General features: G+C 36.3%; 2 protein-coding genes across 2 annotated transcripts; both read left to right on the top strand.

Annotated features, from left to right (window-relative positions):
• Positions 1-13,628: 13,628 nt before the first annotated feature.
• Positions 13,629-14,864, top strand: LOC137737395 (small ribosomal subunit protein eS27y). The gene is made up of 4 exons (XM_068476853.1): positions 13,629-13,761; positions 14,124-14,225; positions 14,338-14,366; positions 14,489-14,864. Exons 1-4 carry the CDS (start codon positions 13,759-13,761, stop codon positions 14,613-14,615), a joined length of 261 nt encoding a protein of 86 aa, XP_068332954.1. The 5' UTR covers positions 13,629-13,758; the 3' UTR covers positions 14,616-14,864.
• A 2,916-nt stretch (positions 14,865-17,780) lies between these two features.
• LOC137737212 (nudix hydrolase 12, mitochondrial-like) lies at positions 17,781-21,609 on the top strand. Its single transcript, XM_068476629.1, has 5 exons — positions 17,781-18,387; positions 20,258-20,360; positions 20,450-20,533; positions 20,871-21,020; positions 21,188-21,609. Exons 1-5 carry the CDS (start codon positions 18,317-18,319, stop codon positions 21,407-21,409), a joined length of 630 nt encoding a protein of 209 aa, XP_068332730.1. The 5' UTR covers positions 17,781-18,316; the 3' UTR covers positions 21,410-21,609.
• The last annotated feature ends 4,291 nt before the right edge of the window (positions 21,610-25,900 follow it).

The following is a 25,900-nucleotide window of genomic DNA, read 5'->3' as shown; positions in this document are numbered from 1 at the left end:
ACATTATGACGGTCATAACCGATGTCAACTAGCAGCTAACAAATAAAATACTCAATCTATTGTCGGTCCTAACCGACATTACCCAACATGTCGATAAACAAAATAATTATCATGCATTCCTACACAGATGGTACATGAGATGCAAACTTCACAGATTCAATTTAATCAAGAATTCAATTGGGGTCTTTGGGTCTAGAATTTCTTGTTAAATGTATTCTATTTCATATAAATAAGGAAGTAAAAATAACACATATATAGGAGCTATTAGAGAACCGGTTACAAGATGAAGATAAAAAAAACTAACAATTACATATAATACTAATTAGAGCTTCATGCTTGCATATAATACTAGCAACTGCCATGATGCTTTCCCGTGCTTGCCTTTGTCGAAGACCACAGGTTCTGTAGCTCCATGCTGCCATATATAATACTAGCAGCTCCATGCTGCCATGCTTGCCATTAGATCAGTGCTCCAAAACTTTACTGCTTCAACATTAGGGCTCTAATCTTTATAGATTAAACTCAGGTTTTATACCTTTAAAAAATTATGGATCTGCGATTTCCAGTGTCCTTGCTCTTCAGATCCAAAATGAACATGCATGAATTTTTATATGGATTTTCGCACTGCTGATCTCACTGAACAAGAACATAAAAAAGGAGCTCAGTGGAGATTATAGCTTTAGTGAATCATGCATTAGACTACTTAGCATTCACATATATAATAGCTACGTGGAAGGTTGTAAATACATCAAGAGTTTCACTTATTCTTCCTACCTTTTCACCGCCAAATCATCCAATTAGAATAGATTTTTTTTTTTTTTAAATTTTTACAGATTTCAGGTCCCTGCAAAAGAAACAACACAAGCATGAGGAGTTGAAGATTTTTTTCTTATATGGTATATTTCAATATGTGAACCTGAGTGCATGAATTGGCAAGGGAGGGTGAGAAGTTTACCTCTAATTGCGTCAGCACCAAGATCGATGCTGCTACCTTTCTGGTGATGCAGTAAATCCATGTCTACGAGGTCTTATGGGTTGAGAAAATGTGGAGAAAGGAGTTGCGATTTTAGGGTGTGCTTGGAAGAAGGGAGAGATAAATGAGGGAGGTTAGCTTCTGGGCTCGAGGTGAAGCCTCTTGAAAGAGGGAGATTGACATCCTTTTTTTCGTTTAAAAATATGGGGGGAAATATCCCGCCCAAATTTTTTTCATGCGAGATAAGTATTTAAAAAAATAGAAATATCAATTTGTCAACTACAACCGACAGGAAGTTTTAAAATATTTAAAAAATATTTATTAGTGTCGGGTAGAAGTGACATGAGTTTCGTTTTCACCGACAATAACTTTATGTCGGTTGAAAACGACACGGTTTTCTTTTTATACGACACCACCATTTAAAAATATTAAAATCTATGTCGGTTATAAGAGACATAGACAATTTATATCACTTATACCTTACAGTAATTCCGACACCATGTAAGGAGGTGTCGGAAATGTCTTATCCGCCAGTATTTTATAGAAAACCGACACAATAAGCCATTTTTGTAGTAGTGGGAGTTGAAATCGGGGGAGGTGGTTGGGAGGCTTGGGAGGGAGAAGAGGGATAGGGAGCGGTTGCGGGGGAGGTGGGGGTAGGTTCTGCGTTTTTATTTTTTCTGAGAAGATTTAGGTTTTTTTTTAATTAAAAAATATTTTTTGCCATGTGGCACATATTTGGTAGCCACATGGCACAAATGTGGCAGTCACATTAGCTCTTAACGGATCAATGGATGAAAAATGTAACTGATGTATTATATTGAAATAGAATAGTACTTGAGGTATGAAATTGAAATATTTTTAAAATGTTGTAAGAAATTGACATCGATCTCAAACTTGAGGTGGTAAGTGTAATTTACCCTATATATTTTCTCAAACAGAGGTAGAAACGTAATAAAGCAAACTTAGTTGGGACTAAATAGGAAGCACACTGTGCATATGAATAATGAATCAATTAGTTTTGAGTTTTAGTATAGATTCAATTTTTGAAACATCATAATTAAAGATAGAATTATAAAAGGTGGTAGATTCAATTTAAAAATGGTGATACAATCATTCATAGGATTTAGGGTTATATAATTTGTGGATGATCATGTCAAAATTGGTGGTTTGGTCAATGTTGATTTTAATTTAGTGGCTTCCCATATGAGACATTATCTTAGAGCACATGCAGATTTGTTCAAAGTATATACATGAGACTTAAATTGTTTTTAATTTTTATATACAAATGATAGCAGAGAAGGAAAAATCAAACATATAATCTTGAGTAAATGATATTAGTCTTCATGAAATCGGATTAAATAATTTTTATAAGTGATAGTGGAGGTGATGTGGCTATGGGGTTGAAATCCTTTCATTAGGATGAAGGGGTCACCAAAAAAATTAAGTACTAGCTAGTTTTTATTTTATTTTATTTTATTTTTTAAAAGGATATTAGTTCATGATTTTTCCACGGTAGTCTACATTTTCGGAAATCCTAAAAATTCATAGATGCATTTTAACTTTTTCGTGACCACTATTGTATGATTTATCAGCGCGTGAAGTTGAACCGAAAACGTTTCTACTTGCATGGTTTATGGGATTGAAATATGGTATCGAAGATTTGCTTTGAGATTGGTTATTTTAACTAAAATAATGCTGTCTTGGTTCTTTGAGAGTACACTTTATGCTAAAGAGTTTTTAAAAATAACGATGAATTTGAGACATTTGCACTTGTTATAGAATTAGTGGATGAAATGCCCACGCAAAGGAATAAAGACTTGGGAATAATATTTGATACTTTTAAAAGTGTCATCATTGTATTTGGATGGTTGTTATTACGAGAGTTGCTTTATAAATAGAACACTTTGTGTGCTATCAAAACACACTGCGAAAAAAAGAATCAAAGAAATAATATCAGTACATCTCCCTCCCTCTCTTTATCTGCCATCATTTGTGTTATAGCTACTAAAATTATAGTGTGATATTTTGTATCCGCTTCGCTCATGTCCTTAACAAAAGTTATTTCTCTAATTTTTACCTATTTATAACAGCACTTTAATTATAAAGCCTTTTCCCCACCATGTATCGTTATTTCCATTGCATGGGATAAAAATGCACACTCGATCTGCAAATCAAAGAGCGACCAAAGCGTTTGCATGCAGCTGTATTTCCTCGTCGAAAACACTTAATTAGCGGACAAGCTTCGTTTAATTTGACGTTATATAATGTGTATGTGCGCGCGTGCTCTACAAAAAAATGGGGACGCTCTAAACACGTCACAAAAGTAGCCAAATGCACCACAATAGCCCTTTAAGGATGATCTTGTGATGGTCAGACACGCGTCGCAATAAAGTGGTGTTGTAATGTTTAGTCAATTATATGCGACGCTTTGAGTGCATCGCAAATACTATTTACTACAGGTTTGCGACAATATGTTACACGTCGCAAATAAGTAACTTCAGATTAAAAAAAAAACAAAAAAACAAAACAAAAATTGGGTGACAAATAGGATACCACAACAACATTATTTTTAATAGCTTCACCAAAATTATTCAAGTGAAATTTACTATAAATAGGTTCCAAACTAAAATAACAATCCAACCTCACTATCACTATTCATAATTCACAAATAAAAAACATTGGGTAAAGTACAAAAAACTACCTCAACTATTGGTGTCACGACATTTTCATACCTCATCTTTTAAAATTGACAATGTCATACCTCATCTTACGAATTTCTGCCAATGTTATACCTTCTGTTAGCCTGTCGTTGATTTGTCAGTTAAATGCTGACGTGGCTTGATCTAGACCCCACTTTCTATTAAAAAATAATAATAAAATATTATTAAAAACTAAAAAAAAAAATCATTTAATATTTTTTAAATATTAAAATAATAAAGAAAAGTAAAAAAAAAAAAAAAACAAAACAAAACCTTTCATCCCTTTCGTCCCTCCCTCCCCTATCTGTAACATCCCACATCATCCAGGGGAGTGATCCTTATATGTATATTCTCATCTCTACCTAGCACGAGACCTTTTGGGAGCTCACTGGCTTCGGGTTCCGTAGAAACTCTAAAGTTAAGCGAGAAGGGGGCTAGAGCAATCCCATGATGGGTGACCCACTGGGAAGTTGCTCGTGAGTTCCCAAAAACAAAACCGTGAGGGAATGGTAAGCCCAAAGCGGACAATATCATGCTACGGTGGTGGAGCGGGCCCGGGAAGTGATCCGCCTCGGGCTGGGATGTGACACTATCTACCTGCTGCAACCCAGAAAAAAGAAGAAGAAGGAAAAAAAAAAAAAAAAAAACTTCATCCCTTCCCCCCTCCCCCTACCCCCTCGTCCTTCTTTCTTCTCCCCCATCCCCCCCACCCCCTTTTCTCCCCCATCCGAACCCCTACCTACAACCCAGAAAAAAAAAAAAAAAATATTCCCAGTTCGTCTTCCCCTTGCATCCACCCTCCGCACCCAACCTTGCACCAACCCCCCGCGGAATTGGCCTCGCAAACGGGATCTGGGTTTTTTTTTTTCTTCTTCTTCGTCTTCTTCCTCCTCCTTTTTCTTCTTTTTGGGTTGTAGGGGGTTGGATTTGTTTTTTTTTTTTGGGGGGGGGGGGGGTAACGATTCAATTTTTTTTTTGGTTGAAGATTAAGCAGGGAAGAAGATGAAGCTGGGGAGAGAGAGAAAGGGGGGAGGGGCGGAAGGGATGAAAGGTTTTGTGTTTTTGTTTTTTAACTTTTCTTTATTAGTTTAATATTTAAAAATATTAAATGAATTTTTTTGTTTTTTTAATATTTTTTTAATTTTTTAATAGAAACTGGGGTCTGGATCAAGCTACGTCAGCATTTAACTGACAAATTTAACGGCAAGCTAACGGAAGGTATTACATTGACACAAATTCGTAAGATTAGTTATGACATTGTCAATTTTAAAAGATGAGGTATAAAAGTGTCGTGACACCAATAATTGATGTAATTTTTTGTATTTTACCCAAAAACATTTATTTGGTTTCTTTGAGAATGAAGAATGTATTGCACTTCTAGTATTTAAACATATATACATTATCCTAAACATTTATACCATCTATAATCCTACAGGAATTATGTCACTCCAGATTGGCTTGTTAGTTTGACAACTAACTTCCTCCCCTCGACCTTGCAAGTAATTATGTCACTCCTTGCAGCAACTCTACTCTTAGTCCTCTGCATCGACCCTGCGAGTAATTATGTCACTCATTGCAGCAGCTTTACTCTTGGTCCTCTGCATCGACCCTGCGAGTAATTATGTCACTCATTGCAGCAGCTCTACTCTTAGTCCTCTGCATAAAGGCTCAAATTAAAACAGAGGTATGTCCACCTACTGAATGGGAATTAAAAGTATCTAATTCAATGAAACTCTTACTGGTAACACATTAATGATTCAGAGTCATCTTCTTTCCCTTTGCTAGTGTAGGTTGTGTGAAGATCTCCATTGTCACCCTTATTATCCGCATCAAATTCAGACATCAAAGCCTCTGCAACAATGCAAGAATTAAAGTTGTTACAAAAACAAGGTTGGCAAATAATTTGGGAAAGAAAAAGAAAAAACTGCAGCTCTGCTTACCAATGGGAGGTACAGTGTTCTTGAAATACAATTGAATATGAAGGTTAACAAGTTGAACCCCAATAAACTTGGCAAGCACTCTGAGAGTTTCCCTTTTCAATAACAAGTGTGTCCTCTTTTTTCTATGCAAATCTTAAATAATGATACGGTATGTGAAAATTATTTGGTACGTAGGCTTCACACATAGGCAACCAATTTGTGCAAACCATGATACAATCAGGACCAATCTTAGAAATTCACGAGCAATCCCCCCCTCCCGTGTACTTTTTTATTTTGGTAAATATACGTATTCAATGTAGTGAAATTCTTACAGGTAAAAACAACAATCATATTTCATTGTAGGGATACAAATCAAGATAATTAAAGCACAAAGGAAGGGGTAACTAATTAACTACTTGTGTGCATAATGGTTCCAGGGGTCTAACAAACCATTGACCTTGAAAGTTGAATCATTTTGATTTTCCTACAAGCATAAATGAAAGGGAAACATTTTTTTTTTCCCATTGCAGCAGCAAATTAAGACAATTAATTTGTTTTTCCTACGAGCATAATTCAGTGGAACTTTTACTGGTAACACATTAAATCAAATAAATTCTACCAACCAACCGAGATGATCTTCACATTCCACGGTTTCACAATCTTTGCTGATTCCACACTATCATCTTCGAATCGCATGAAAAACCCCATAACTACATCATAAGATAACATACATAAACAACACAATCCATATCAGCTAGAATGCGCTTTCAAAAACATAAAACAAATTCAGAAAGCTACAATCTCAATGACCAAGATAACAATTTCTCAGTGCAATTAAAACCTTAGAACTGAGAGTTCCACTTACTCTTATTGAAAATCTCAACAAGACGAAAACCACCACAACCCAGTCCCAATCCTCCACCTTCAATGCCGAGGGTTTACCCCTAACCTCATAAGCAGTCACCATCGGATCCCTATCCTTGCTAAACTTCTTCTGCATCGTCACACAGTCCGACTCCACCCTCTTCATCTGCTTCACCTTCACATCAGTCGGTATAAAGAAATGAATAAAACTTATAATTTCAGACTTCAGAGCAATGATATGGTAGAGATGTACAAAGAAATGAATTTTGTTCCTTATGTTTCCCTTCAGCCGTTAGCATCCCAAGTGCAAGATATGGAGGCAACAATCAAGTTGATTCCAAGCTATGGTTGGCCACTTTGCAACTGGCAGTGGCGGCAGAGTAAGCTTGGTTGTTGAGTGTGAAGCCATGGCTAATGGGGTTAACAAAGTGATAATGAAAATTTTATTTTTGGGCTAAAGTCCTAATTAATAGACTCCAAGGATTAAAATTTTTTTTTTTTTTTTTGTCATGAATGTAACCTTCCAACTACCCTGTTATCACGAGAATTATTTATCCAACTAGACCAACAAACTATGATATGTGATGGTCAATTTGGTAATGGAAATAAAATCAATATTTTTGCACCATCATAATTAATTCGAAATAGAATTGTAAAAAGGTGATACATGCATTCCTATGATTTAGGGTTATATAATTTACTTATGATCATGTCCAAATTGGGGGGCTTGGTCAATGTTAATTTTGATTTAGTGGTTGTAAGAGATTATCACAGGGCACATGCACACTTGTTCAAGAGTCATATGAGGCATTCTTTTTATGAAAAATCATATCGGGAGAAATCAAACACATATTTTGAATGCATGGGTAATTGCTATTATTAGTCAACATGAAGTTGAATTAAAGGTGTAAGTGAAAGTGGAGGTGATGTGGCTATGGGGTTGAAAGGGTCACCAATAATTTTTGGCTTTCTACTTGCATGGCTATGGGATTGAAACATCGACGATTTGCTTTGAGATTGGTAAATTAAACTAAAATAAACGAAAACTAATGAAAATGATTTTTTAGTGTAAAAATATGGTTTTTCGTTAAAATAAACAGTAACATGATCTTTTCGTTAAAATTTCCCTAAAATAATGCTAGCTTGGCTCTTTGAGATTGGCCATGAGATTAGACTTTATGCTAAAATATTATCAAAAATAAGTTAAATAACGTTGGACTTGAGAGCTTGGCACTTTAATTATAAAGCCCTTTTGGCCACCATGAAGCGTGATTCACACTGCATGGGATAAAATGCATAATCTGCAATCAAAGAGCGACCAAAGAGTTTCCATGCAGCTTTATTTCCCGTCGAAAACACAAGAAATGATATATACTTGACTATCTTCATGTTTGAAGAGATCTTCCCGCCAAGTTTGAAAAAGAAAAGAACAGCTATATATTTGACTGCAACAGTTTATTTTCTTCATTCATCAAAGCTTTCAACAGACAAGCTTTCGTTTTATTTAACGTATATATATGTTTGTGTGTGTGTCTCTATATATATATATATATATATATATATATATATGACATCATTTAGCAAAGCTCTGTCTGCTGGCTGCAGTAATCAAGGCCGTATAGGATCTGATAATTTATCAGGGTCGGGCATGCAGATTTCGATGCAGTTGTCGTAAACTTCGGTGCATCCATCCGGACATGAAGGATCTGTTAGTTGGCTCCCATTGTTGGTACACCCAACCATGCATGACATCACTCCGTTGTAGCAGGCAGTGATACATGAATCTTGGCCGTGGACGACTTGTGTTGCAGGCCATGTTAGCAGGAGCAATATCACAAGTACAGCAAGCATACTCAACCTCATTGCCATAGCCATTATCAAAACGGTATATGTGTGCACCTTGTTGTGAGCAGGTCCTTTTCAATATAATGTGATGCATTTGTGCTTGGGGGATGTTTATATATATAAAGAAAATGGTTTCACCAAAAGGAGAAAGAAAAGGCCATGCGATTGATCGTTAGCCAAAAGCTTCGGGACATATGGTCAGTTGTTTATATATATATATAACAAAGTATGATGATTATTAACTAAATCTAGTAAATTCTGATTCACACCTTTGTGCACACTTTTAACTTCAATGCTAGATTGCTAGGGATCGTGTTTGGCTATACACTCAAGTTTAGGGTTTCGAACCTACGTACCCGCAGTGTAGAGCTAAGAATTTGTTGTAATGGGTGGTGAATGGTGATAAAAAAGCTGCTGATAATATCGAATAATCGAAAATTTTATGAGGCATTGCATCAAATCCTTTGTCGATGGTTTCAATTAAAAATCACTAAAATATTGGAGTCAACACCATTAAGACCCATAATGATCAAAGTTTCCAAGTTTCTAACACACAAAGCTTTATTTTAATTTAGGGCATGGTATATATGCTCTTGCATGAAGTTTATATATCCAGGAATATGAATTAGCTCTGGCTACAAAAGCATGTATCATGCGTGGATGTGGTATAGCTAGGAGATCGATCAAGCACAGCCATTGATACACCGGCCTATATTTTGGATGCAGCCTTCAACGCAAGCCTCCCCAGCAGCTGGCGGTGCTTGGCTCCTGATGTAGTTCTTTTCACACCAATCCAGGCATGAAGTCATTTCTTGGAAGCAAACTGCGTAACATTGTCCCAGGTCTCCTCCTGCATCTTGGCCATGGGCTACTTGTGCTGCATGCCATGCTAGCATCACAAGACCAAGTATAAAAAGCACACTCGACCTCATTGCCAGACCCATGAACTAATTATGTAAAGAGTAGTACGCTCCTTCTTGTTATTGGGGAAGCCTGTTCCATATATAATGTGATACAGTTTGATCATGGAGGAGTTTATACAACAAAAAAATGCATGCGGGTACGTATATATATTGTCAGCCAACTTACAGCATTTTTTGTGTGAATAATGGTTACATCACATTCCGGACGCAAGACAATTTAAGAATAATGCTGTTGGGACTTTATGCCGATCACCTTGTTGTCAGGACTTATCCAAGCTTTTTGGACTCTATTTACTGATTACCTTGATTATTATTTTTCTTATGAAATTCTAACACTATTCTTAAATTAACTTGGATAGGTCCATTTGGTTGGACAACTCGTGATAGAACTGATTGATTAAGCTGAGGATAATATTAATGCAATTTGAGACGAGCCTGAAGAACATGACCCTCTCTTGAAATCAATCCAACAAACCCAAACCCATAGCGAGTGCATTTACTTGTACACTCGAACATGCTGCTTACCAGATCCTTAGGAAAAATAAGAGAGGGATGACAATGTCACCATGCATTATATAAACTCACAACTCTGAAAAGATCATTTACAAAAAAAAACACAAAACACAGAGCCATCTGTGGGCCAAATCCAGACTGCAGTTACAACTTACAAGTCGTTGATTGATTAACACCCAATAAGTAATACCTTAACAAAATATAAATTAGAGAAGTTGATTTGTATGCATTCTTTTTTTCCATGACTGTTTGCTACTCAATAACGATATCGTTACTAAATCTTTGGAAGAAAAACACTTAAGGTGGACGATCAATCTAACACTTAAAATTAGAAGGAAATCAAACAAACACAAACATACAATATTTATTTCATAAGAAATTATACTCGTACAGAGAGTTTTTTTTCAATTAGAATTTGAGTCACATGATTTTTGAAATGGACGGATGTACATACTTCGTATAATTAAACTTTCCGGCAATCGAGGGTTATTTTCGTCCATTTAAGAGATATGCTTGTAGAAAACTAACAAATACTGTGGCATATTTGACAGCGGAAGTGACATGTTTTAAAAGATTAGAGAGTTCAAAACCCTAAACCCTAAACCACTTAATGCTAAGTAGCCTTTCTTGTTCCTCATATTCCTTTTTTTTTTATTTGTTAAATATTGTAATTCCTCTTATTCTTGAGGACAACGGAGAAGACACATAAATGAATTATGATGCAATCTGTCTGTACTATTTTTTAGGCATAAATGGAAATTTAACTTGGCCAGTACTAATTTTGTTTTCTTTTTTTTTTCTTATTGGTCTGGACCAGTGCTATTTTCTAAACTGGCATTTTAGGCGTCGGTCTTCATGCATGCATGGAGAACAATGGAGAACAAGCTGACCTGAGGCTGAAAGACAACATATATGTGTGTAAGCCAATATCCTGCCTACCCTAACACGTCAAATTTAGCTTAAACTATACGCTAACACGGCGATTTGTTGAATAGGCAAGTCTCTTTTTTTTTTTTTTTTGTCGACGTTGAATGGACGTGTCTAAAATTGTGTTTGAGAGTTTGGGATTAATAGAAACAAGAACAACAATACGTTTGTTTAGTTTGTTTGAGTCGATGTTTGAAATAGAAAGGAATAATGCTTACAGTACGTAATTGCTTTTGCATGCCTCTAAAGGGGATTATTAAACTCATGGTAGAACTTATCTTTGTAATATTGATTTGCAAACGAAAGGCTATTACTAGGGTCTTTTAGGTAAAATTTTACAAAATGATTTTTGAAAACCTGTTTTGTAAAACGAAAACGACGAATTGGATTTTGCATTTTTTTTTTATTTGAGACTGCGTCTGGTATTTTAGTCCAAGAATAATTTTAGAGAATGAAAATATTAAAAAGGCATGTGGTACCAAATGTCAAAACAAATTTATGGTTGGTAGTAATTGTGGAGGTGATAGGATCGATGGTGTGGTTGAGACAAGAGTTGTGTTGTAGCAATGGTGGTTGGAGTAGTGGTAGTAGGTGTGGTGAGAATGAAGATGTTAATATTGGCGGCATTCAAGTGGTGGCAATAGCAAGGTAGAGGGCAATGGTGGAGGGAGTGGTGATGGTGCTGGTGGTGGCGGCAACTGCTGCAATGGTGGTAGAAGATGGTTGTGTTAACAATGGTTATGAGGGATGGTTGTGAAAATGGTGGTTGAGAGGTTGGGATGATAGCGGCAGAGGTGGTAGAGGTGGTGGTGGAGGTACAAGTGGTGGTGGCCATGGTGAGATGATGATGGTAATGTCAGTTGAGGCGATGATGAGATGGTGGAATCGTGGAGGTCACTACTACGAAACAATTTATTAGCGTCGCTATGATGACTGACAAGAAACGTATATTACTGTCGGATATTAAGCAAAATCCGACAGAAAATGAATGCAGTGGCGGATATAATAAGCGACATAATTGTCCGCATCAGGAAATGAATTTTCTGTCGGTTAAGGCTCTAAAACTGACAGAACTTGTGTCGGATATAACCGACAGGAAATATATTAATAATGAATAAATAAGAGCATTCTCGGTCAGATAAAACCGACAGTAAATATTTAAAAAATTTGAAAAAATTTGTGTTAGTTATAACCGCCAGAGTTAGTATAAAAAATTCGAAAATAATTGATAGATTTAACATATTACTTACTTATGTCGGATATATCCACCAGAACTGTTTAAAATTATTTAAAAAATGTACTTTATTATTCTTGTCGAATATAACCGATAGTAATACTTTATTTTCCGACACTTTTTAAACATTGGAAAATATTTTATCCGACAGTAACAGTATAAAACCGCCACCACTAACCAACACAAGAAGCCAATTTTGTAGTAGTGGTACTTTTCTGAGTTCATAACTTGTTGACCACATATGTAATACAAGTGAATTCCACCTAAAAACAATGGGGCTTAACTCTATTACATGGGTGGTAATTAAGCAAATGTGTTCCAAATAGCATTATTCATAAATTAAGTAAAATGTAGGAAGAGATATTGCAATTAAGTTGTATAATTGATCAAAGCTTAAGTATAAAGTACGAAGCCTTTTATTTTATTGGACGTAGACATAACTTAGAGCAGTAGGCTGCACACTCGCATATATACATATATGTGTGTGTGTGTGTGTGTGTGAAGTTGATCAACTCCAGGCTTATGGTAATTTAGGTGGCTGTGGCTGCATTGATCGTCGTGGTGGTGGTGGTAGAAGAGGTGATCGAGGGCAATGCTCGTCGCACTTTGTGTTTTTACCGTTGCAGTCACTAATGCATGCATCCACCCCGCTGCCGCCGTGTCCCAAACAAGCAGTGACGCATGAGTACCAGCCTTCAAAACAGAGCAAGGCACATGCCAGGGCTGCAGCATCTTGATCGCCATGGACCACTGTTGCTGCAGGCCATGCTACCAGAAGCATTGCCACAAGACCCAGTACGGGAATTAATGCACTGCTACTCGACCTCATTGGCGGGGACCTAATTATGTGAACTGATATCTATAAGTAGTCAATTTTGTGTAATATATGTGATGCATTTGGGGGTGTTTATATAAGAAAAAAGCCGGGCAGATGTATGTTTCCGTTAGACAAAAATTAAGCATTTTTTTGTGGGATGGTTGCATCACATTCTGGACGCATGAATGCGATCAGTTACCTTACTCACATGAGGAAAAAAGAAGTCTCTATAACCTTAGCAAATGGTGGATTGCTCTAGTGAATTCCTCCTCATTTCACTACGTTCCGAGTTTAAACCTCCTCCCTATTTTTACTGTAGCTTAAAGTGATATTTTGGTTTGAAATATAAAAGTTATATAACCCTTTAGTAATCAAGATTACTTAGGGCATCTCTAGAGGGCCGAAATACAACCCGAACTATGTTTTAGCATACACTTGCCACGATGTCGATTATAAGCACCTAAAATTTTCTTTATCTGACAGAAACAAAATTTGGTCAAGTAAACTCTTCTAATAGTGGGATATAAATCAATTGCATATGTGAGTTGGACTATTTTACCAGAGTTGTGTGTTAGCCGCTTGCAACCAATTAGAATAGAATATCGTCTTGTCACAAGTCAATTGTATCTAAAAATCATAATCACTTTTATTTAAAATAAAAAGACTTTCATACCCATGTATAAAATTGCCACAAAGTGCTTAGTGATTTCTTTAAAAAATAAGCTTTGAGTGCTTTGGATTGGACCAAGGGCACAAAAATTGGACAAAAATAAGCCCATTATTCACAAAGGTAACAAAAATTTTAGAGGCCCAAAATGAAATAGAAACTTAGACGCAAACGACGACAATACTAGTAAAAGGCTAAGATCGAACTTGCTGCAGATCCAAGGGCCAGAATCATTCAGCCATTCATTTATATTGGCCCTTGATTATAAACCCTAAATCTCCTCTCTCACCAGCCATCGTTGCAAGCTCCCTCGCTCCCTAGAGTCTTCCATTCGCGGTCGCCGCCGTTTTCTACGATCTTCGTTTTCAATCAAGATGGTAAGCCCAACCGACCTTCCTCTTTTCGGATCTGTAATTCTCCATCGGTTTCTTGTTTTCCGGTACCTTAGAACGCAGCTATGTCTATATCTGTTTATATATACTTGAAACATGAACCCAATGGATATCTGTTAGGATAGAGGATCGAACTCCGCTTATTTTATTTTGCGTCGTTCTAAAAATTAGGGTTAGGGTTAGGGTTTGAGCACAATACATAACCACTGTTTGTTTTCCCGGGAAAATGGTTCGACATGATTCTTTTTTGATAAAATGATTAGTGAAATTAGAGAAAATAGAAATAAGTTAATGATTTGAGAAATGGGTTGTGTTGTAATGGATGTTTGGTTGCTTCTTGTTAACAGGTGCTTCAGAACGATATCGATTTGCTCCATCCACCAGCTGAGCTCGAGAAGAGGAAGCACAAGCTCAAGAGGCTCGTGCAGACCCCCAACTCTTTCTTTATGGTATGGATGTTAATCGATGGATGCTTACGCTTTTGGGTTTCGTATTTAGGTTGTTTAGTTTTGAATACTTAAGTGGGATAGTACTAATTCTGATTGTTTTAAACTTGAATAGGATGTCAAGTGCCAGGGGTGCTTCAACATGTAAGTTTTTATCCGTTTTTGTAGTTTTCTTTTAAAGTATTTATTAAATTATGTGCAAAATTAGGAGATAAGAGTATTTATTTGTTGCTTAGAAGTGAATGTAATGGAAAATGTTTTTGCAGAACCACTGTGTTCAGTCACTCTCAAACAGTTGTGGTGTGCGGGAACTGCCAGACTGTGCTGTGCCAGCCTACTGGTGGTCGTGCCAGGCTCACTGAAGGTTGCTCTTTCAGGAGGAAGGGGGACTGATGATCCTGCCAAGACCACTTTTGACTCATCTTAGTTTATTTGAAAGAAGGCCTTTTGAAGGTTCATCACGTGGAAGAAAAGAAATGGGTGCTGTTGTTATTGTCAAGTTTTCTAGGTTTGGGTTCCGATATTTAATTTTGTTAGGATCGTTCTGGACTTAGTATGACAGTGCTGCATTTTGATTCTGTTTTAATTGAGTTTGCTGTTTGACATTATGAGGTATCAATTACATCTTGAGATTATATATTATTGAGGAAGTGTTTTCCTGTTTTTTTTTATTTGATATTTATTATTTGCTTGTTTGCTATCGCTGTTTTTATATCTCAGCCTTGTGAATTTTGTGTTTTGTCTGTTATAATGTATTCTTTTATCTCTTTTTTAACGATCATCTCATATCATAAAAGTAGTTATTTTCATGCTTTCTAGGCCTGTGTTTTACTTTTATTGAGCATTGGTGGTGCTCTGTGTGCATCTCTCTCTGTGGGCAGAGTTTTAGGGATGTATACGGGGTGTCATGATTGTGTAATTATTCTGTTTTAGGGCAGTATTTATGTATCCGTTAAGGCTCATATCGCCATTGCTATGCGGGATCATTTGATAGGATCGTTGGGTTCAAATAAGGCCTATGAGTTTGCTGTTTGACATTATGACGTATCAATTACATGTTGAGATTATATATTATTGAGGAAGTGTTTTCCTGTTCTTTTTATTTGATATTTATTATTTGCTTGTTTGCTATCGCTGTTTTAATTTCTCAGCCTTGTGAATTTTGTGTTTTGTCTGTTATAATGTATTCTTTTATCTCTTTTACCTTAAAGGTTTTAACGATCATCTCATATCATAAAAGTAGTCATTTTCATGCTTTTGAGGCCTGTGTTTTAAGTTTATTGAGCATTGGTGGTGCTCTGTGTGCATCTCTCTATGTGGGCAGAGTTTTAGGGATGTATAGGGGGTGTCATGATTGTTTAATTATTCTGTTTTAGGGCAGTATTTATGTATCCGTCAAGGCTCATATCGCCATTGCCTTGCAGGATCATTTGATAGGATCGTTGGGTTCAAATAAGGCCTATGAGTTAGAGGTAGGTCACATGGGTTCAAAAAGAGTTCCAACTTTTATCATGCAACTAGATAAGGTATTCTCAGAGTGGAGTTTGAAGTCTCTACAGCTCGGTTGCATGCAGTATATAAGTACTGTCTAATATTTCTTGAGCGTTTCAATATTGGCCTCGGCCACCACATGGTGGGAGGTAGAGGAGACCTAGTCAGAGGGGGAGGGTGAGGGAGATATGTGGCCGGGAAAATGTACCATTGTGTTTGTGATTGTGGTTCGGGTTGGTTATTGAGTCGTCTATGCTCAACTGCAGGTGTATGATCTGACCTGTTAAAAATGCATCCTCTACTAGTTCTAGAGTGGTTGATTGGGTTTCAACCCTAGCTGTGGAACCGCAGTTTGTGTATTCTTGGGGAAGCATTATTTCCTTCCACCATCCCCTTTTTGGAAGGCCCTGGGATTTCAGCCCAGCTGGGGAAGTCTGGTTGTGGAAGGGGAAGCCGTTGGCATCCTTCTGCAAGCATTTCCTACCCTTTTCGCTCCCTCGCCAATTCTTGTGTGTTTATTGAGCTGGGTTCCCGTAAGGCTTGTTAACAATTAGGTCCGCAGAAGTATGTTTTTTGGGTCGTTGCATATGAAAGTCTTTCGATCCAAGGCAAAAAAGCCCAGATGTGCTTTACCTAAACTTAGGCCCCTCTCTTTTGTGCATGCCGTTGCCTGGTGCTTTGTGATGTGACCGTCCTTGGTCTTTTCCACAAAAGAAGATAAATGTTCTGTGCTGTCGTCAACGGTTGTTGCGGTGGGGACAATGGGGTTAAAGTGGTTGAGGTGCTTTGATGTCATCAATGACCGCTGCTGAATTATTCATTGTTGTTCTGGATCGTGGTTGAGGTGCTTTGATGTAAAGCACCATTTCATCAGTGACCGCTGCTGAGCTATTCATTGTTGTTCTGTATCGTCTCGATTCGTTGTGGGATTCACATCAGTTAACGGTTGTGTGTCATGAATGGTTGTGTTTCATGAACGGTTGTATTTTGTAATACTGTTTGTCTCGTAACATATTTAGTAATACAAGATTACAGTGAAAAGTTTTTCGAATGTGTGGATGGGCGATTGACTCCACGTTTGTCTATCATCAACGATCTTATCTCTCTCATTAGTTTTTAGCAGGTTTAGAATATAAAAGACGGTGTTCGATGGTGAGAGCGTTGACCGCAAGTAAACGGTTTTGGCTTTTCCTTTGTAATGTCGTGACACTTTTTTTCGCAACAATTCATGCGGCTAATTACTTCTAGAGGCCCCACTAATTTCTATCTTGCAATCTTACCCAATAAACAAGTCACAAAGTAAAATTTCTAGTCCCTCGAAATATAGAGTATTACGGTGTTTTCAAAATGGCTGAAATCGTTTTAAAAAAAAAAAGAATAGAAAATTGTGTTTCTAAAGAATTGGAAGCATTTTTTTTAAGAATTTACTTGTATTTTTACTAAGAATTAACTTCAAAAGTATTTTCATCAAAATCATTTTTAATCATTTTAAAAGGTGTTTTGATCATAGACTTCTACAATTGCACTTGCATCTCCGATTTGATAGCAGATTTGTGGTTTATTGATGTTGACAAATATTTGATGGATAATACATGTATATAAGCAATGATTTCAAATCTTAATTTTACGCAACGTGAGTTTTGGTTTGGTTCTTTTGGGAGTATTTGGGTGCAAATAATTTTCAACATTTCTCGTGTAAATCCGAATTTGGAGATGATACCGGTGCATGACACTGACGTGCAATTTGGTCGGGCAATTATTGGTGGGGCTCTATCCCAACCCTAATATTAAATTTTAATTGGAATCTTCATATATCTTTGAGAGGGACTGAGTTTCCCCAATGCTTCTTTTTTTGTCTTGATTTTTTTTTTTGGTTGAAAACAGCAAGGCCTGTCATCGATACTGCCGACGTTGTAGGAAAACAAACACAAAGTATGAAACAAATAATCCGTTCAACTAGAATTCTAGGCCTGCAAATGTGAAACGCTAGATTTCCATCTCTGTTTATTGATTGAATTATACTTGGGCTAGTTGGTTAGCGTAAGATTCCAACCCTCTAGCACTCGAGTACGATTCCTCTTTTGCTAAACTCAAGTAGTCTAGAATATCGTCTTTTCACAAAAGTTCTAGACCCCATATCACGCTATGAGTTTGACGTTTACATATTCAAGTGATTAGCGTTGATTTGGTCTTCCCGCGTAAACATTTATATATGGCTCTCTCTCTCTCTCCTCCAGAAAATATTGTGTAAGCAGCAATTTCTGTGAAGGAGCAGCAAATAGAGGAAGCCAAATTTCATCTGTTCAAACAACATACAATTTGTTACTAGATTCAGCGTCACCGTCGCCCTTATTGACTCTCCATTTTTTCTTCCTCTCTCTCTCTCTCTCTCTCTCTCTCTCTCTCTCTCCCTCTCCCCGCTAATCCATTTAAATTTAAAGATTCTCTCATTTTTTTCTCCAGCGCCTTAAGTTTTTCGTTGTTCTCCGTATGCTCTACATATATAAATCATACACACTCAGAAACTCCAGCAAACCCTTATGAACAAGTCCCCCAATTGTAGATACTGTTAGGGTTGTTTTCTCGGTCTGCAGGTTACTATCATGTCCTATCTAACGGCAAGAACAGGGCGGCAGAGGCAGCGCTACGACGGTCATTTGAGGCTTGTTTCGGGGTGAGCACTTCTATCACCTCTCTGTTTTTGGTCATAGATTGTTTCCTTAGTTCTCTTTTGATCGAAGGAAGCAAGTGTTTTACTGTTTACTGAGAGTATGAATCCCACGTTGGAGAATTGAAGCCTTGCCAACACTCGTTTTATGATAATTTCTTGATGTTTTAGCAGCATGTGTTACTTATGTCTCAAATGATTTTTATCTTTGAGTGTGGAAAAAAAATTTGCACAGTAGGTAGAATTGAGGTGACAAAAGCTTATCTCTGGGTCCCAATGTTTTGTTTTAACAAGTTGCCAAAGGGTCCAAAATTGCTAATGGCCAAGGGTTGAGTTGCCAAAGCTGGGCCTAAAAATTGCCTTTTGACATCTCATGGGTCTGTATTCCATTCACACTTCGCACCAACCATTGGAAATTTCGCTTTTAGTCATTGCACAGTTGAAGTGTTCTCTAATGTGAGTTTGTATTCATAGTAAAGTTATTTTCTTATCAAGTCTTTAAATAACATTATCTATCGTAATCATTGGATAAGACCTATAAGGCTTAGACACGAATCAATTGTCGATATCTTACCTAACGGCTAAGGAAGGTGTGGCAATTTAAGAACTTAATCGTCTTTGTATGTATGCCTGTGTCTCATAGCTATCTTTGCATCCCAATTGTTAGTTTGTATCAGTTGAGTAATGAATCGAACTTTAGCAGGCTTTCACTTCATCTTGAGTTGACATTATAGCAAGTGTAAAACTGAAAAGCTTTCTAACTAATGTTTTGTACGGTTCTCTTGTTTTGATATCCGTGATTGACAATATTATGCTTGCAATATTGCATAACTCAGACTGGTAACTGTTTATCTCCTCTTAAGAGGAGGATTTAGTCTCTCCTCGAGACTATCATAATTAAGTATTAAGAACAAAACTTATGCTTATAAATATGATCGTCAACTATTAATTAGTCTTCATGAGTAATAATGCAGGAAAATGCTACAAAAATTTACAATGTTTCGCTTGCAGCATAACTGATCTGGTAGAAAACATAACACGAGTAAACTTAAGAGTCGTCATGAATAATGCAGGAAAATGATGTAAATCTTTACAGTGATACCCTCCTCTTGTCGATTACCGGGAAATAAGTACTTAGGTAGGTAGAGTCTGCGAGTGAATGGACTCAGTAATTCATGATCAAAACATTTTGTTTGTGAAAATGTAGTTAAATCATGGAAGCTTCATATAATACGGTTCAGTAGGTACATCATGTCATCATAACTAGTTTATTCTTTGTGTTGGTCCTATCGCTTATTTTGTGCTGGATATCCTTTCTGTACGTGGTTGGTATTGTTCTTCATTCAGAACTACTCCTTCTCACTCTCTGGGTTTTATGGGGGCTTTTTTCCTCATTCTGCATTTCTCTTTCAACCAAGTCTATTCTCTCATATTATTTGAATCTGCTTAAATGGATACCACCCTCTTACTGATTAGCCTGAACTTAAGCCACTTAGCTAGAAGAGTGTGCGGGAGTGATTGGACTCTTAAGATCAAACCTTATTGTTTGTAAATGTAGGAAAATCATGGAAGGTTCATAGGGCAATTATGGTTCAGTATGTATAACATGTCATAATAACGCGTTGGCTCTTTGGATTGGCCCTAATCCTTTCTGTGTAGAGTATCCTATCTGTTATTATCTATCGATGATGTTCTTCCCTGAGCACATCCCCCCCTGCCCTCTCTGTCTCTCTCTCTCTGAGGATTTATCGAGAACTTCTATAACATTTCCCTTCTGTATTTTCTTTTCAACCAGCTACAGCATCTCACATTAATCTGGAAGTTTTTGGTTTTGAGGGAGTTCTGGTTTTAACTTTCTATGTGGTGTAAAAAATAGGTGTATTCCTTATAGGTTTGAAAAGAGTGATGGCAGTATAGAGCAAAAATTGCTTGTTCTCATGATTTCTTCTCCAAGTCGGGACGATCTTGTGTTTCCAAAGGTATATATCTTCTTGCTTTATTTGCTCAATACATAAGGGCTCTACTTTGGTCAAACATTAAGCATAGCAACACCTTCTTTCATGATCAGGGTGGATGGGAGGATGACGAAACCATGAGCGAAGCTGCCTGTCGCGAGGCCTTAGAGGAAGCCGGAGTGAAAGGAGTTCTTGGTGTAGGTTTCCCTTCCCTGCTTGGTAACAGGCACGGCCACCTTGGCACTTTAATTTTTAAATGCAACAGAATTTGTACCTGGACATCTAATTTAGGAGTTTTCTGCCTCACATATTCTCTCATGTAACCTATTGTTGTAATGGATTCTCACTTCATGTGTCAATAGTTTTGGAAATCTGTTTCGTGGTTTTACCCGATTTTCGTTGGTACTTGTTTAATGTGATTACAGTGCCTCATGCATAACACTGAGACTGGTCATGCTTCACTGCATAAAAGATGACTAACTCAATTCAGACTATGAAACTCAAGTAAATAAATAAATTTCATATTTGCTTCAGGACAATCCACTGGGAGCTTGGGAGTATAGAAGCAAGAGCAAACAGAAGAGCTGCAGTCTGCAAGGAGGTTGTAAAGGTTTCATGTTTGCAATGGAGGTGACTGAGGAACTCGATTCCTGGCCCGAGCAGGCTAACTATGGAAGGAAATGGGTGAGTTCTGTACACTGTTGCAAACTTTTGGGCAAGCAGATAAAATGCTGTGAACTAGTTGAAACAAGCACTATAAATTTGTAACCATATTAGCTTTCAAACTCCGCCCTTTGGCGCGACCTTAAGTGAGGACTTGATATAATTTGTTGGTTGTAACCATTTTTCAGCTCACAATAGAAGAAGCATTCAGATCCTGTCGTTATGACTGGATGCGAGAAGCGCTACGAAAATTTGCAACAGCTCTCTCGGAGACCAGGGAAAATGACACAAGGAAAGAGCTGGATGAACTTCCTTTGAGGCCAATCTCAGAAATTGGATCAGAACATCCAATGTCATCATCGTCAACGTCCTTTGCTAATCATCCCAGCATCCAGCAGCTTGCTGCTTAAAAATTCATGCAGTAAATGAACTGTACAGGGTTGATCAATGATCACAAGTCATGTAAAAATCCCTTGTACTGAAATTTCCCATCTGTAGCAATTTTCTCTAGTCTTAAACTGTTGTATTTTTCCTAGTAATTATGTTTATTTTTTTACTAAGTCTGTTTAGATTTCCTTATCAATAATGCTATTCTTACCACAATTTTATACCACATTTCTTTACTATCTGAGGCGGTAGATGAGTTGGACAACCACATCATCTAAATTAATTAGCATTTAATTAAAATGTTAATCAATAATTAATAAAAAGATTGTTAATTAAATGATGATTGTGGTATACGAGAAGTCTCATTCTTCCACTTAAGATTATCTAAGTATTTTAATTAATAAAGAGATTGAAATTAAATGATGTGGCTTGTCCAACTCATCTGTTACCTAATATGATAAAGAAATGTGGTATAAAATTCTGGTAAGAATAACATTACTCTTTCCTCAATTTGTACAAGCCTGTAATCAAATCAAGATTTGGTGGAATGCACAATTGAGAACCCTTAAATTATGTACTTGTTCATCATTTAAAATTTTGTTTACAAGAACTACTGTTTAATGTTTGGAGAATGCAAAACTTCTATATTAGAGAATCGGCAAATATTTTATGCGACGTATATTTTGTGTAGTTCTAATTCTCGTAACACAGAAGCTTTTTGGAATAAAAACTTCCATAACTGTCCTGCTGTGGAAGTGATAAACTACAAGTTAAAAAACAATTCTAGTGTAATTAGTAGTGCTTTCGGTAGCTGTCTCTCTGAAATCTTGACACTAAATACTTGAACATACATAGTTTTATCTCATCACAAATTCACAATGAATAAAACGAGCAAAACAGAAAAGAGCCAAAAATATCTCAAAGTCCGGAATGATCTTCAAACACGACAAGAAAAATTCAAACATCCAAACGCTCCCTCGAAACCCTGAATCCTTGCAAAAATGCTAGAGCACAATACAAAAACATTCACCCTCCAAAGAAAAATACCTTAATTAATCTTCCTGGTTCGTTTAAGTTTAATTCCAAAGGCCGTGGGGTTCGATCAACTTTGTACTTTTCCCTTTCGGTATCTCAATTTTCTGAGACGACTATGTGAACTCGTGCATTGACAGAGACCTTCTGCTTCACTGTAGATGACTTTAACTTAGCTAGAGAGCAAGTTGCAATTAGAAGTTTTTAGTTTGACTGTCACATTTTTATAATAGTCTTATTTAAGGATTTTGTATGTAAATGTTTTAACATGAATGGATTAGTAATAACATGTGGCGTTAACATTGAAAAATCTATTGAAACAAATATAAAAAATATATACGAACGTGAGAAAGTAACAAGTGATCAAATGACATTTTGTGATTGTATCTTAACGTAGTTATTAATCTTATTAAATATGAATAGATACGAAAGTTGATAATTTACACATATCAGCGACCTAATACGTATGTTAAGACAATCATATTAGTAACATTAGATAACGATGTAGCCATAATACATAAAAATCTCACAAAATGAGTTGAAGAATATATATGAATATGACCAAAGGGAAAGGATCAAGGGACCTTGTTTGCGTGCCTAACTCAACTTTGTCCTAGTTGTCTGGATTGTTGAACTGCGACCTTTATCAAACCCTCAATTTGATTTACACTTTTGTTCCATGTAACACGGGGAGGGTTCCTTTGACTCTCTACACCTTTCTTTCCAACACATCTTTTCACTCACGTATATCTGTTTTATTTGTGCCTTGAAATTGGAGATTCATGGGATTCACAAATCCACCTTGGCCTTTATTCGAGTTTTTTTGACTTTTGACACTTAATTTTCTTCCCCCAGGAAACCACTATTCACCTACTAATTAGTTCTTAACGCCACCCACCATTATATAAACCTTCTTGTTTTCTTTTTTCTGTTTTCTTAAACCAAGAAGTTAATTAAGATTAGAGATTTATTAAAATTGCACTCACATACTTTGGACACTCTAACCCTAGTTGGCTAATTTATTCTCACTTGAAGTTGAAAGTATATACTCAACAGATTCACAATCTACCCATGCATAATGTAAAAAATGTCAGATTTTATTCGTTGTTTTTAGAACAAAATGATTTTTTTTTCATCAGATTTTATGAATTGTTTAGAATAAAACAATTTTTTTATAATTTTTTTATTTTATCAAATTTATATTTATTCAAACATGACGTTTTAAACAAAATAAATACTCTTAACCATATAAGATATAAGTTCCACACAATTTAAATTATATACAATCAAGAATTGCTTGTCAACAGTATACTCTGTATAGAGGAAGCACATGGGTTGGCCATGCCACTCAAATGCTTAAGAAAACGATGCGCTATATTTTATTGATTTAAGACCATTTAGCATATGATTGCAGATACTGACTAACCTATAAAATTTGTCATCACAAAACCATCGATTCGAATTGAGAAGGTGCTTCTTGAGAATCTCTCTTTCTATATTTTTTTCAGAATTGTTTAATTAAAATGGAAGCTAGGAAGTAGGAACGGTATATAGTTGTGTTGTGTCAGTCATGAGTCAAAGAGAGAGACCGATATCTCAGTCAAAAAATGCACCATAATAATATTGCCAAATGTCTAAAAAGAATACCATCTTATAGAATAATGGTGATCAATCGGCATAAAGCCTTGTTTGGCCTAAATTCAGAAATCTGTGTCCAGGAATCACGAACGGCCGATTTATCTCTATACAGATGCTATCTTTCCACTTTCTTGATGGTAGTTAATTAGGTATAACCTTTATTTTGCAATATTTGGAAGGTAGATTGGACTATATGCTAGATATCATATCATGTACTAGCCATATTTTAATTTTGAAAGGGTTCCCCATGTTAGATTATATGGTCACTCGAAGGGCCATTTTGGTTGTCTTGGGCATTGATAACGATATTTAGGTGTAACCGATGATAAATTGGAAAGACAAATTTACATTAGTTTTTTTTTTGACACAAAGATAAAATCAAACGTGTTAAAAACACCTCAATCTTTATTTCAACTTGCGTGCTTGTTGCCCTAAGTTTATAATTAGTTGTCCCTCTTTTAAAATGGATGCAAATGTTTGACCTATTTGTGACCTTGGCTCCCTCCAATTTTTACACAGTATATAGGCTCCACTTTTGCAATAGGGTAGCAATGTGATTCCCATGAGAGTGAACATGCACACGTGAACGTAAAAAGATTGTTTACCAAATCCTATTGAGTGACGTCCAAACACGTATGTGACTGTTGAGTTTGACATTAAAATTTAAAGTGTGAATCTATATTGTGATAAAATATTTTTAAAACATCACATAAAAAATCAATCAACGATGAATGAAGAGATCCAGGGGTATCAAATATATTATGCATTTCCCATGAAAGACAATTTCTATATGATCAGGGTGACTTGGTTCATTGTTAGAAAGATGATTGTTCGGTTTGAAGAATCTGGATTTGATTGTTGATCTCTTTGTAGAGGAAAGTCACACTTTGTAATTTTGATGTGAAATGCTCTTTTTTCCTTCCATCGAGTCAAAATCTCCAACAAAATTTTTCTTAGCATATGGTTTCACACAATGCCCAACCATGAGGCATGCACCAATTTGGGATTAAGTTGATAATTACCAATTCACAATTAGCACAAGTTACAAGAACTTGTAGGAGAAAAATATTTGGAAGGATAAGACAGAAGACTAAGATATGTGGATCTGAACTGCCACCATCATTAATTTAGATTAAGCTGACTAATGTCTTCATTAAGGTATTGCCCTCTTAGTACTTTTTCTTTCTTGTTTTCGTTATCCATAATCCAATAAATTGGTCTTAAATCGGATTCCAGTTACAATAACAAAGCACTAGTTAACCTAAATATCTAAAGTAATTAGATATGCATGTACTGTGTACCGAAAGGCCAAGAAAATGGGTCCCAATAGGTCAAGTTTTCTCTCGATCTTTTTCTATTACGTAGGTCTTTCCTAGTGATTGTTTTTCTTCAAAAAGCTATGCCCTTTGTGTCCCTCTCACATGCAACCCAACATGGCTTTCCTTCAATGGAGGTCTATCTGCGTGTGCATATTCATGAGCAACGAAGGATGCTCCAAAACTCACCAAAATATAAGAGGAAAAAGCCATTTCCATGTAGTTAAACGAATTATAAAACAAAAAATTTGGTTTGAAAAGTTGGGAAAGAAGGTGTGGAACATATCATTATATTATAAGCTCAAATTGGATGCACGTGGCTGAGATAATTATATTCCCTGTGTTGTGCATGTACGTAAAAGTCTCCATATGCAATGTGTAGAGTAACATGACCCCTCTCGCAATTGTTATGTGAATATTATTTACACTATCTACATAGGTATAGGACAATAATATCATTTGTCACTTAATAACATTTCATTAGATTGTAAATTTAAACTACACGTTCAAATAAAAAATTGCATTATG

Source organism: Pyrus communis, chromosome 6 (genome assembly GCF_963583255.1).
Source record: "Pyrus communis chromosome 6, drPyrComm1.1, whole genome shotgun sequence".
NCBI classification, from domain to species: domain Eukaryota; kingdom Viridiplantae; phylum Streptophyta; class Magnoliopsida; order Rosales; family Rosaceae; genus Pyrus; species Pyrus communis.
This window is presented reverse-complemented; position numbering and strand designations above follow the sequence as displayed.

Bases quoted from the DNA above. Each gene is read 5' to 3' on its own strand.
- LOC137737395 (XM_068476853.1), top strand. The intron at 14,226-14,337 runs GTATGGATGTTA...AAACTTGAATAG, and splicing joins CCCCCAACTCTTTCTTTATG to GATGTCAAGTGCCAGGGGTG. The intron at 14,367-14,488 runs GTAAGTTTTTAT...ATGTTTTTGCAG, and splicing joins TGCCAGGGGTGCTTCAACAT to AACCACTGTGTTCAGTCACT.
- LOC137737212 (XM_068476629.1), top strand. From the start codon at position 18,317: ATGTCCTATCTAACGGCAAGAACAGGGCGGCAGAGGCAGCGCTACGAC. The intron at 20,534-20,870 runs GTAGGTTTCCCT...TATTTGCTTCAG, and splicing joins GAGTGAAAGGAGTTCTTGGT to GACAATCCACTGGGAGCTTG. The intron at 21,021-21,187 runs GTGAGTTCTGTA...ACCATTTTTCAG, and splicing joins CTAACTATGGAAGGAAATGG to CTCACAATAGAAGAAGCATT.